The sequence below is a fragment of the Echeneis naucrates genome, chromosome 6 (genome assembly GCF_900963305.1).
Source record: "Echeneis naucrates chromosome 6, fEcheNa1.1, whole genome shotgun sequence".
In the NCBI taxonomy this organism is placed as follows: Eukaryota; Metazoa; Chordata; class Actinopteri; order Carangiformes; family Echeneidae; genus Echeneis; species Echeneis naucrates.
Genome location: NC_042516.1, coordinates 12435553 through 12449070, shown reverse-complemented (window position 1 = coordinate 12449070; position 13518 = coordinate 12435553). Strand labels below are relative to the sequence as shown.

General features: G+C 40.2%; 1 protein-coding gene across 1 annotated transcript; it reads right to left on the bottom strand.

The window, feature by feature from the left end:
* Nucleotides 1–2061: 2061 nt before the first annotated feature.
* Nucleotides 2062–11838, bottom strand: pde11al (phosphodiesterase 11a, like). Its single transcript, XM_029503766.1, has 20 exons — nucleotides 11065–11838; nucleotides 10120–10278; nucleotides 8858–8947; nucleotides 8447–8587; nucleotides 8280–8344; nucleotides 7945–8065; nucleotides 7616–7691; nucleotides 7478–7545; nucleotides 7257–7349; nucleotides 6407–6457; nucleotides 6080–6226; nucleotides 5858–5965; nucleotides 5122–5231; nucleotides 4943–5033; nucleotides 3795–3895; nucleotides 3556–3633; nucleotides 3387–3450; nucleotides 2680–2754; nucleotides 2488–2571; nucleotides 2062–2394 (listed from the first exon to the last, which is right to left on the bottom strand). The coding sequence occupies exons 1-20, from the start codon at nucleotides 11836–11838 to the stop codon at nucleotides 2062–2064; spliced, it is 2829 nt and encodes a 942-aa protein (XP_029359626.1).
* Between the last annotated feature and the right edge of the window lie 1680 nt (nucleotides 11839–13518).

Genomic DNA, 13518 nt, shown 5'->3' with positions numbered 1-13518 from the left:
CTCTAAGGTAACATTTGAGAAGAGGAATTTCATGCAAAGCAAATCTCATAGGGCACTCAAAGGCATCAAAATAATGTCCAGTGTCAACATCAAACATGACACATGCAGTTTCAAATAATCAGCATGTCAATGTCAAATAATGGAAACAAATGGTCACATACAGTATATACACATGCTGCTTTATTAGTGCATTCACTCACCAATAACATCAGCAGCAGTAGTAGACATTTGCTTAAAAAAAAATTTCATTAAATAAATTTTTTTGTGTGCAATTATATTACTTTGAAAACATCCGTCAAAGAATTAGGAGTTTAAACTCTCCTGATACAAACATGCAATTCACAGAGTAAGTTGATGGCTCAAAGCTCAGTTCACTTACAAACATAATGGCATAAATATAATGGCATGCAGCCAAAGAACTGAGTTAAGACAACACTGAGGAACAAGTCAAGGCTCTGAACTACATTCATGAATAATCTATGTGACAGAGAGAAATCACAGTGATTCCTTTGTGTTTTGTAAAGGCATTTCACCACCGGGCTTGTGATTTTGAGGCAGTTCCTGTTACAAAATATTACAGTAGTAAATGGCCCTCTTTGGTTTCAACGGTAGACTGTCATTCTTTTACACCTGGGTACGTAGGAGCTCTGCTTTCAACACCAGTGATGAAAACCTTCTCTTACATCGATTACAGCATTCGGTAGGATTCTCTGGTACTCTTTTAAGATGGGTCAGATCTTACCTGACAAACAGAAAATTCTCTGTCTCCATCAATAATTGCAGCCAAGGGTTGATTATAGGACCTATACATGCTTCCTCTTGGTGATGTCATCCACAGACATGACATTTCTTTTCATTGTTATGCAGATGACTCTCAGTTGTATCTCCCTGATAAGGCCACAAATCCAAGCATGCTACACTCCCTTAATAACTGTTTAAGTGATATAAATATTTTGCAAAAATAAAACTGAGATCCTCATTTTTGGGCTTCGATATATTCAGGAACAATTGCTGCCACTTATGGGTCACCTGTCACACCCTATTAAGCCTGTTGAAAGAAAGTTGGGAGCCGGTTTGACCGAAAGTTCTGCTTCGAACAGCATTCCAACAAGGTTGTCTCATCTTGTTTTTATAACTTCAGAAATATTCCAAATATAAGAGCCATGTTAATTCTCGCTGATGCCAAAGCCAAGATGGATGCTTTTATTTCTTCACATTTTGACTACTGCAACAATCTTTTTGCCTGCATCTTACAAAACAATTTGAAACGGCTTCAGACTGCGCTGAAGACTGCTGCCAGGCCTAAACGGTTGCCAGGAGATTTGACCACGTCACTCCTGTTGTAGCTGTTTAAAGTTGATTTTAATAGTCTTTTACTCATCTTTAGAGCTCTCCGTGGCCTGGCTCCTGATTACGTCTCAGACCGTTTAACCTCTTTACTTACCACTTGTTTTTGTTTTGTTTTTTACCAGAGGTCTTTCATCCATCCCTGAGTCCAAACTAAAATCCAAAGGTGAAAAAGCCTTTGCTATCAGGGCTCCAAAACTATGGAATGAGCTTCCTGATTAAATTAGGCCCTGTAAGATCTCTTCTCATCTAACTTCTTTTAAGACCTACTGATCTTTTATGAGCTATTTTTACGATGTTATATTCCATGTGGGGTTTTTGCCTTTTTATTTTTCAAATGTTAATTATGCTCTTACCTAGTTATGTTTACTGTGTTGATCTTATTTAGTCCTGTAAAGTGCTTTGTAACTTTGTTTTGGAAAGTGATTTACAAGTACAGTTGTTATTATTTCTACATGGAAAGATATAAGTTAGTAGTTGAAACGGCCCTTTAAGCAGAGACTGTGAAATGGGTTTTTATCCCCCCTCCTGTGTTAAACCACAGTGACACTTTGGAGAAGCAATTTGCTCAGCAGATGAAAACTAAATTGAATGTTTAAATGTTTAAAAATCATTTTAGGGTAGCTCATATGTTAGAAATTTGCAGGCTTGATATGGGAAGAGTCTCATGCCAGCCATTTAATTAATAAATCAATGTATAATGTTTCCCTTGCTCTACTTCTTTCCTGCAGATGTTGTGTTGCCAGTTGATGCTGATTTATCGTCACAAGAGTTTCTGTTGGCTCTGCATTTAAGGTCCTGACTAAAGTTAGACTTTAATCCAAACTTGGTGTTTTCAATTGGCTTCACAGTTTGTGTGGACTCTTGGTGATGGCTGGTTTCTATATCCTTCTGGGTATCAGGATCCTGATCTAATTCAGTTGATGGATTGTACACCGACTGGCCGCGTGTTTGCTGATAGGATGAACAGAGTTCCTGCCACTTCCTCCAGTTGGCATCAATCTCATCGACCATTGGCTGTAACTTCCTGTTGAGCTTCAACAGTGCCTGTCAGTCACACAGATTATGGTTGATTTTCAAATTCTAAAAAATATTTTTCAGATTTCCTCTCACCTTTTGTCTTTGGATAGTGAGTGTTACCTGATAAAGTGGCTTACAAATTCCATCTATCCACTCCAGCTGTAAACCAGGCAGCTCGTCTTTACGATTGCGGTCAAATATGGCCTGCAAGGTTTGATAAGTTTCTGTTATCCATGACCAAAAACAATTGTCATAATCTTATGCATTAGCTCAGTATGTGAAAGTTAAACGTTTGAAAGCTTGCTGACTTACTGCTGGGGTCAGCTTAAGCTCAGACCTCTCCCTGTCACCTTGCTCGAAGAATTCACTCGTCACCAGCTCTGCAACCTTCAGACATCAGTGTAAATCATTCATGTCACTATTTTGATATTGAACCATGGGCTCAATGTCAGGAGTGCATGCATTTGTGCAAGGTTTATTCAAGAGATTGAGCAACCTACTTTCCTGCTATTACTCGCATAGATGTAGTCAGTCTCACGATCACTCCATTACAGAGGTTAGGAAAACACGACTGTGGCAAAGGAGGCTATACGCTCCAAAACGCAGTAAAGGGCCCTCAAAGCTCTGCATATAAATTTAATTTCCACAAGCATTTGCTAAAAAAGCATACTGGGTAAAATGAAGTTATTCTGAAAGATTGCCTGTCCTGGAATAATGGAGTGACGACATTTTTAACAATTCTTGTTTCTTAATTTTTTTTTTATTGCCATTTTGGACCTTTGTGTTATGACTGTTGGAAACTTAGAAGAAGAACATAACAATTATTATAAAACTACATTTAGGTGAGGTTGATGTAGGGATCTTCTAAACCTGTTTATTGAGCTCTTGGCATTGTAAGAAAAACGGAACGATTGTGGAGGTCAAGTACATGCATAAAGGTCCGTTTTAAACCAGATTCAGTCAATGCTTTTCAATTTCAAAGCCCTCAACAAGAAAGGATGAATGTGGGAAACTCTGACCTGTTTGGATATCTTCCAAGGACGTGTGACAGCACCCAGATCACATGCTGTCATCAGCATAGACCTGTTGGCGAAATCAAAGTTCATTTTTAGCAACTTGGTTTGATCGTCACATTTCAGACAAATATGGCACAGAACAGGTGTTGGCATTTGGAGAAAATATAGAAACCTGAGAACTTCTCTGTGTCCTTCATCTGTCCAGGTAAATTCTCCAGACAGGACACACTCAAAGAACTTGTTTCTGCGCCTTGGATGGCAAAGAGACAGTCAAGGATGTAAAAACTTGTAAAAGGCAAAAAAAGGCAGTTTGCATTTGGTACTAAAAGAAATAGAAATAAATTTTTACTTTCAGGTAAATATCTGAAATTCTCAAACAGACTGTTCAATCCCTTAAAAATGAAAGCTTACTCAAAGTGTAGCATAAGGTCTGTGGAGAGAATTGCCTGCTTCAGTAGTTGCATCATGTTGCTGTACTCTTTTGAGCAGAGGTTTGCAAAGATATTGTGACCCTGTGAAAAGCAAATACAAATGTACACAATAGGTACGTACACAAAAGCGGCATTGAGTAATAGTGACTAAAATGTCTCCTGTAAGCCGATGCATTGGTAAAGTCATTGCTCAGTGTCACACGAAGCTCCTGTTAGCAATGTAATTAACAGTGTGTATAGACTCTCTCTGTCCTCCGCTGAAAGAAATCAATAGCGAGCCCAGTTCCTGTTGATCAAATAAATCAGACTCATACCATCACTGGTGACCAGCACACTAAGACACATAGTAGGTATAAAAGTTTCAAATAAGGGAACAGTGGGGTAGTTTGTTGCTTTGTATTTGTTCTGTCTATTCGCCAGTTTAAGGATGGATGTTGCAAAGTCTGCTTGGTGGCAGCTGGCTTTAGGTCTTTATGTGCTTTTGTCCTTATCAGTATGGATACTGAATTTTAATTAGACCAACGTGCCACAGACGCTTTTCCCACACATTACTTTTCCCCTCATTTGAGTGTACTCATACACTGCACAAACAGTAGCGATGTAATTGTGGGTACTTTCCACTGAAATATCCAGCAGTTGCCACATCTACCACCTTTTACAGTGGCTACCATTCTGCTTGGCTTATAAGAACTGGTGCAATTATAAATAAATAAACAAACTGGCCAGTGTGTTGTTTTCTGGGTTTTTGTTTGTTTATTTTGGCATCAACAATGTAGAAATGATGCTGATTAAGATTGAAAAAGGTTTTACCTGCTAAAAACCTGTCTTTGCCACGCAATAAGGTATTAAGGATAAACACCTGGTAGCTCCAAAGCATGATGTCATCTCTTAGCTGCATTCACTTCTTACTTTCTTTTTTGTAAGCGAAACTGGCAAAGGTGAAACCCCAACTCAAGGTATTTGGTAAACCAGTGGTGGGATTATGGTCAGCCAGTCAGAGGCCATTGTGATTAATGTATTGTCACCACAGTTCTTGTTATAAATATCTGTTCGAATCTCATAAAAGAGTGAATATTGCCAATTTTCTGACATCACATCATATTAGAATATATACATGCAGGCCCTGACCTCACTTTGTAGAATCATGACGGCGTGGTTGAAGTGATGATGCTCCAGGGTGGCAGACGTGCCATAGAGCAAAGCCAGAGCAGAACCTGTCCTGAAGGGAAAGAGCAGCAGAGGAGTGAAGCTTTCAGTCACCTGTAAGATGCCTGTTTACCATCAAACTTCAGGCCTGAGTTACTCACTTGGCTTGGAATGCGTTGTTGGTGCCTCGGTGGTCCAAGTCATGACATAGACAGCCAACCATGAGGGCCAGAATCTCTGCGTCTGACAGGACATCCTGGAAACTGGCTGTCTGGCGAAAGCAAAGTGGATACAAATCTCTTAAGACCTTCTCCATTTATTCTGTACGTTAATGTTTATGCTGTACTATTTATTATTTACTGTTTGATAGGTTTTCAATAGGATGTGAAATTTGTTTTCTGATGTTTACTGATTAGGCTGCACAAAAATAATCCTCCTTGAATTTTCTTTTTTTTTTTTTGTTTTTCCAGCGACGAGGATTTAACTGGTTTCATCCTTTCCTCATGACAGCTTGAAAATAAGTTTTGATGGGTCTTAGGTTGAATTTTGCCTTCACTTCATTGAAGAATTTGACATAATTGACAAATATGCTGAGAAGATGGAGTAAAACCATCATATACATGGTATATAATTGGAATCAGCTTCTTTCACCTGTACACCGAACTACCATTACGTTTGTAATGAGTGAGATATTCAAACCCTGGACTCAGTTTTTTCATCCTGAGGAAATATTCCATACTTCTTATGCATCATTTCAAGCATTTCCCAGAAAATCATGCTGACATTTTTGGCATCTTTGAAGCTTCTTGGAGGTTCACTAGAATTCAAAATAAAGCGCTGCGGGTTGAAATGAAGTTATTCAGTGAGAAAAATACCCATAAAAACCTTATAACTTACTGTGATCATAACAAACATGCACTGGGACACGTTGAAAGCATGTCTCCAGTTATGATACATCACAGTCCGATAGTTCTTCCTCACAGTCAGAAGCCAGCGGCACAAAACCTACATGAACACACATGTAAGTGATACGTGCAATATGCACACATGCCTATCTATTGTGGACTTTACTGCTTGACATAAACACATACTAGTGAGCATAAATTCCCCGAGCCTCACCTCATAATCAATTTTAAACTTTTGCACAACACCAAGTTCAAGAAACATTCGGAGTGACGCTGTGATCATGGCATCATTGTCCAAAGAGAAGTCATTGAAGTGAAATTCACTGATACCCAGCTCACTGCTCAGGGGGATCTTGGCTGCCTTTTGGGGAGAGGACAGAGCAGTTAATCACAGCAAACGGAGGAAGTGGAGCAATAAAACTCATACTTCACTTTCAACTACTGTACAGTCAACCATCAGGTACATCCATTTTAGAAAGTTTTATTAGCTGCAATGTGAAAGTAAAAATATAGTTTTCTAAATCTTCATGCTGAGATTTACCTTGAGTCTGTCAACTTCTACTTTCGAGCAGGTAGCATGGTAGGACAACATCTAAGACAGCAGAGATCATGCAGAATTGTGAGATATACAAGAAGCTTCAAGATAATCAATATCTGAATACTCAGTGTTTTGTAAGGATGAAAGATCCACGAGAAACACTAAAGATTAGGGAACAAGAATCCAGGAGTGTATTTTGCCTTTGATAAGAGGCGAGCAGACAGCCACATTTATTTATTACGACCTATTGAGAGCAGATTAAATATTTATAGGAGTGAAGCAGAGCCGTGTTTGCCGGGGATAATGTAAATGCTCAGGTTAGACACAGGGCAGTGGAGCAGAAGACAAATGAACACACTTACATACTTCCATACTGAGTACTAATCAGAGGAAACGCACTGTTACACGGCTGATATTTTTTTATTCAAGCCATTATTTTGCATGCAACTGTCTATGTTCAATTATTCATATCACAATTTGTCCTAATTCACAGGTATTCCCATCATAATAAATAAAACAACCTAAGCATTAAGCAATTATTAAGTTGTTTCATTTATATCAAACTTCGGTGCATAGTATTGTTAACAGTAGTCTCATAATGTGCTCAATGAGAGTTTGAAGAATCTGGCCTATATCTTTAATGTCTTTCATTATAAATAGGATTTGATTTGCTGCTTTTTCAGCTCTGTACGTTTAATTGCATGTACTATGTTTACAGCATTTTTTAAACGATATATGATTAATCGGAAAAGGAAAGAAAATGGTCAAATGTAAGAAAACATTGTCTTCTGTTTTTCACAACTGTAAAAGATAAAAAAGAGCTTTAATTGTAGTAAGATGCTGTTGTGCTTACATCCAATGCTACAGACTGCTTGGCCCAAGTCTTCTTAACCTGATTGTACATCATAGTGTTGTTGATCCCGAGTCCACAGAATATCACAAATGCCTGCACTCATTTAAAAACAAAAAGAAGAAGCACAGTAAGGGCACAAAATAATGTGGAATGAAGTGTGAACCTAGTGCAACAATAGACAACTTTGGCAGTGCAGAATTCATGAGTTTTCAGTAATTAACCTCAAACAGTCTCTGATCTGCATCATTGAAGGTCTTCCTGTCCAGTCGGTTCAGAATTTGTGCGACTCCTGGAGAAAAGACACACACCTTAGTGACAACAGTGTGAAAGGGCAAATCAATTGTTTTTGGTCAACCTACCAATTATCTGATGAGTTCGATTCCAGATTGGGACACATAGCACTGATCTGATGTGAAACCCTGATGCCTGATCAGCCTGTGAAGACAAGAGACAGTGACAACGGAGAACAACTGAGATCAGTTAATATTTGCTGATAATTTTCTGCTTTAAAATACATCTCATGCAAATGTTGGACACTGATGTTGTATGTGTGATTTTAAATGCATATTACAGCAACATTGCATCATCAACACATTTTTTTAATCATGTTATGTACTGTAGTGAGCTTCCCTCTGCTCTGTCTGTGGCACCCAGACTTCAATAGGTCTGTCAGCGGTAAAGTTCATACCTCAGCATCAAAGCGTGGATCCTGACACACATCGCTGATGTTAACAGGCAGTCCCGTGGAAGCCACGAGCTCAGCGATGCTGTTATTGATCAGCCAATCAGAACACGACAGCTTCTCCATGCTAATGGAGCCAATAATACGAACAGGACACAGTAGTCAGGTCAACACCCACCAGAAGAGAAGTGAACATTTATTGACTTTCTTGTTAGGTTTGCTGTAATTTGTCCATGTTTGTCTGTTTATTGGGTGCCACATCTGCAGCAACGGTGCATAAGGTAAATCCTGAATCTGTATGTCTGCTGGTGAGGCTGTATCTTCTGTAATCTAACGTTTACCTGATGTCACAGTCCACGGTGCACAGGGGGGACATAAGTTCAAATGTCTTGGAGAACTTCACAACCTGTAAGAGAAGACATGTATTTTCACAACTAACACGACACAAAAAAGGAAATAAGGAGAGTATTTTGCACAAGAAATGCAAATAAAGAGCCAGATGTCTGACAGGGGAGTCAATGTCCTCTAGAAGAAGCACAGAGCAACGTTCACACTGCAGGAGGGTCAGTGCTCGCTGCATTATCTTCCTGACAATCTTCTCCAGGTCAGTCTGCTCCTCGAACAGGTCGTTGACTACTTCCAGCAGAGCCTGAGGCCAGAAACAAACACACGAAGCTCATTACCCAAGGTTGACATATTTAAGATGTGTCATGGCGCTGAAGGATACATTCAAAAGGTTTTTGTCAGCAACTGTGTAAATAGCTGTTGTTATTCTGGGATTTTTCTGTGTGTAAAATGGTTGTTGATTTTAATTCACATTTTTTGACTGATTATGAAAAATAATATGACACTCACAACCCTCCAGTGGCTATGTGACAAGTAAACTTTTTTAATAAATAAAAACTAAAAAAATTCTCACCCTACTCCTTTCGTACTCTTTGCGTGACTCTGAAAACAACTTGGCATTGGAAATCGATATCCCACAGAATGGTAGATACATCTGCAGCACCTATATAAAAGTACAAGACAGGGCTTATAGATGTGCAAAATCTTTAAATGTTAGTCATTATAGGTAATATTGGACATTAGAGAAAGAAAATATAAATAGTCCACTTTCTCTCCAATACATTCTCTTTTAGTAAAATATAGATTTAGTGAAAGAAGGTGTTTAGTCGGACATCAATGGCCTTGGGCTAAATAAAGTTAAATGAGATGACAAATCAAGATGATTGTGTTTTCCATTTTCAGTCAGTGTTAGACAAAGATAGTCACTGAAATTGCCTTGTGCTTTCTTCAGGACTAACCCACAAAGAAATCATAAAACAATGCTGCAATCTGCAGTTTAAGTTTAAGGCAGAGACTCTACTGCATGGACGTAGAATACTTCAAATGAATATCCACAATTTTATTCTGCCACCTTGTGGACAAACCGCAGCCACATTCTTGCGGAGGTAAGTAAACTGATTATTTTTCCAAACCACAAATATTTACTGCACCAGCACCTCTTTGCATTTGGTATTCTGGATTGATCTCTTTTTTATTAAAGTATTTACCTGAATTAACTCAAACGAGAACCTTAGGGTTTCGTAGGCTTGCCACATACTTAAAAAGTAAGCCAACGCTTTTCCCAAAACAGTATTTTATGTACTCTTCAACAAAGTGGAGGAAATGAAATTTCACTCATAAACTCTGAAGGCCATAAATGAAGCTGTAATTTCTGGATTTCTGGATTTATTGAATCTACCCCAACTGAATTGCTCAGGGAACAATTGAAAATGTATCCACTCAAAATGTGTTTACTAAGTGTGTGTATATATTGCCCAGAAAGACATATCTAATGTTCCACGCTTTAGTTTAAGGTTGAGGTCCTGTCTTCATTTTTTCTGGTATTTTGCTTCCAAGGGAACACTCGCCACAGCCATTAAAAAGACCCAATGTACCAATGGTTTTTTGAGCTACGTGGCTCAAGCACTTCAGTGCAATAAGTGTGTGTGGTGTTGGCGGGGGAATCCAAAATCCAATTTTAACCTCTATCTCTAAAATGCTCTTAATGGCCAAACTAACAACAACAATACTGAAGGTGATACACAGCCATAAAAAGTATATAAAAAAAAAAACCTCCTGGTGAAAAAATCTGTAGAGTTTTTTTCTTTCCAGCTGAGAAACATAAAACTACTTCACCTTCTCATCATCCTCAGTAAATGGGGTGCCCATGGGATTCTTGTTGATTGCTTGCACAACACCAATGGCTTCTCCATCACTGTTACAAATGGCCATACAGAGAATGGACTGAGTCTTGTAGCCTGTTAACTTGTCTATCTCATCACTGAAGCGATGATCCTGCAAGAGTGTTGGCACAGACACACATCAGACAAAAATTACTGTACATATTACATTTCATGCTTGTGTGTGTGTGTACATTGCACGTATCATTTGTAATATTTGTCACTGGAGATGAAGATGAGGCAGCTCTGGTGTAATTGTTAGGTGTGATCCTTGGCCTAGTGTTTTTACTATAAGCAGAAAACTAATGGACCCCTGGGGGCTCGGCATCATTGTGTTGCCTCAGCCTCCCCAGCAGCCCAGGGCCATGATATAATGATGTGTGTGCAACTGGTAGTGTATAAGATGAAATCTAAATAGTGGGGAGCTGAGAAGAATACGTTTGCTTCCCTGCCTTTCTTCTTTTCCTCCTATAGAAGGAATTCATTTTAGTACTGACATAATTGAGGTAATTACCCAGGGTCCATTTCTCCATTTCTTGGAGTTGAGGGAACAGTCATGAGATAAAGTTTTACCTCAGAGGGTTGGGACAATGCTTCCACCAATGTCCAGTATGACACTGTCCTCTGGCAGCAAAACAACTTTAAGAACATTGCATTTTTGTGGAACAGCTCTTTTATGTGTGTGTGTGTGTGTGTGTGTGTGTGTGTGTGTGTGTGAGAGAGAGAGAGAGAGAGAGAGAGAGTAAAGAGGTTACTTTCATCTCAAAGAATATGCAAAAAACCAGACAGGTTCAACCCTGTGGTGATTCTCACATGGTTGAAACATTGATAACAAATAGCTTCACTCACTGTAAATGGAACTTTTGTCCCACTAGAAACAGCTCACCGGGCTCACATTTACCTCATATGCGTTTGGGACGTTTACAGTCTCTCCATGCTCTGCCACATATCCGATGATGCCCTTTCCCCACGGCACCAGCACCTCATTGGAGTTGAGGGTGCTGGAGGACGGTCTGACTGTGGTGCCCGAGTGCACGTCAAAGAATTTGGACACCAACGTCCTCTTGTGCGCGGGGCCCTCGACGAGGAAGAGCGAGCACCTGTCCGCGTCCACCAGGATGCACACATTGATCAGGATCTTATAACTCAGGTTTGTCAAGTCCAGGTCATTGGAGATATCTTTCACCAGCTCCAAGAAGAACTCCTTCTCGTTGGTTTCCTTCAGTCTGTATTTGTAGTCGATGGCGCTGGACGCGTACTGAGGCACGTTGACCCGGGACTCGAGCAGGGCGCTGAGGATGTGCGCGGTGGTCGGAGGCAGGGAGCTGGCTTTACGCAGGAGCGCACGGCGCCTCATGCTGGACTGGGACTCGTGTTCGCTCAGGCTCACATGCTCGTCGTAGGTCCGGTGCGCGGTGGTGGCTTTGGACCGGGCGAAGTTCCGCCGCAGCTCCATGTGGGACGATCTGCGCCGGAGCCCGTCCGGGTTGGCCGGCCGGAGCGTGTCTCTGGCGGCGCCGCGCTTCTCCTCGGCTGTGGGCGCTTTCGACGGCTGATGCTCCTTCAACCACCTGCTAACCTGATCACATTTGGCCTTTCGGACGAGATACTCCTCGAAGAGATCAGGGTGGCAGTCCAAAAACGCCTCCACATCCGAGAAGTCAAACGTTGTCATGGTGAGAGCTGCTGTGAGGACCAACTGAGATACTGAAGTGTAAAACAACAAGAGTTAGAAGAGGAGATGAGGAGGGGGGGGGGGGCTTCTGTTGACCACAAAACATTCATTCATCCCCCCTGTTTAAACAGACGGGCTTCTTCCAGCCTGACTGACTGACCAGAGATGATAGCTGCAACTGTCAGTTTCCACAGATTGAGCTGTGTCTCTGGGGATTCTTCTGCTATATGCAGACTTATAAAAAACCTATATATTCTGCTCAGAAACTGAAAAAGGAGAAAGAAACAGCAGGGCGGACTCTTCATTAGTTCTCTTTATTCTGTGCCACCAGACACTCTCTACAAGGTCCAATCAAAATGCACGAATTAGATGTTTCATTTGCACATAAGGCACATTTCTTCAAAATAGTGTACAATATGCTTCAATAAGGTATAGATAGATAGATAGATAGATAGATAGATAGATAGATAGATAGATAGATAGATTGAGTAGAAGTTGTCCCCATAGCAATATACTCAATGTGGTATCTCAGAGTAAAGTGACCTTGTGAATATAATGTGACAATGGTGGTTCTTTCTCACTCCTACCTTAATCTCAACAAACACACACATGTCCATGTACAAAGACCCACACACTTGGCTGTACCTCAGTGGTTGGAACATGCGTTTTTTGAAACATGAAATTGATAGGAATATTAGATATTATTAATATAAGATACAGCTCTGTCTTCAGTTCAGTCAGAAAGCTTGTGCTACTCCAGAAAAACGGCAGACATTAGCATGCTATTTCACAGTCAGGGGTATGAAGAGCCTGTCTCCGCAGACCACTGCAACAGCCAGTGCTCAAGTCTTTTACAAACCAAAATCGTGCTCTTATATTACATGATGCAAAGTTGGTAAATCAGGAAAATCCTCACATAAAATATTGCAGTTGTGGGAAACAACCCACAACATTGTACCCCATAGGACTGTTCACCAAACAAACTGAAATTAACCAGCGTCACATAGTTTTCCTGTCAAATTAGTGAATTCATTTCTTTTTCACATTAATGAGTTTATTGATGAGGTAACTAGAACTACAGATTAAGTTGAATTCATGTTGGCATGCACAACCTTCAGCATTAAGCACGAACCTGAATCTGCACAATAACTTAATTTTGTGGAAATCACTGACGTCCCCGGCCCATTTATAATGCAGAAGTAGGAAATGTAATCCGGAGAGCAACGGTTCCGCTGGGGCAGACCAGGGTAATTGGTTACTGGATTTAGCTTAGCCTACTTCATAGGACTTGGGTGTTTTGTTGAGACTCTGGGCAAGGTCTGTTGGGAATCCCAATTAAAGAGCAGAATGCCGAATAAGGGTTTTATGGGGTCCAGCAAAAAGACAAGGTTTGCTGCTTGGAAAGCCGTCTATGTCGGAGTAGACATAGCTGCATTTATTAAGTCTTGGATGTGTGCTGATTGAAAACCGGGATTTAGAGACAGTTTTTAGGTTGCTGGAGTTTTGGCTTTTCACTCTGAATCATGGGATGTGGTGGAATGAACACATTATTTTCAAATGGCACTAAATGGGAATTAGCAATTTTTGAACGATAATCTGAAGACCATCATTGTTTTATTAAAAACTAGTAAATGAAATGAAATGAAATGAAATGAAATGAAGGAGCTTTACTGAATTTTT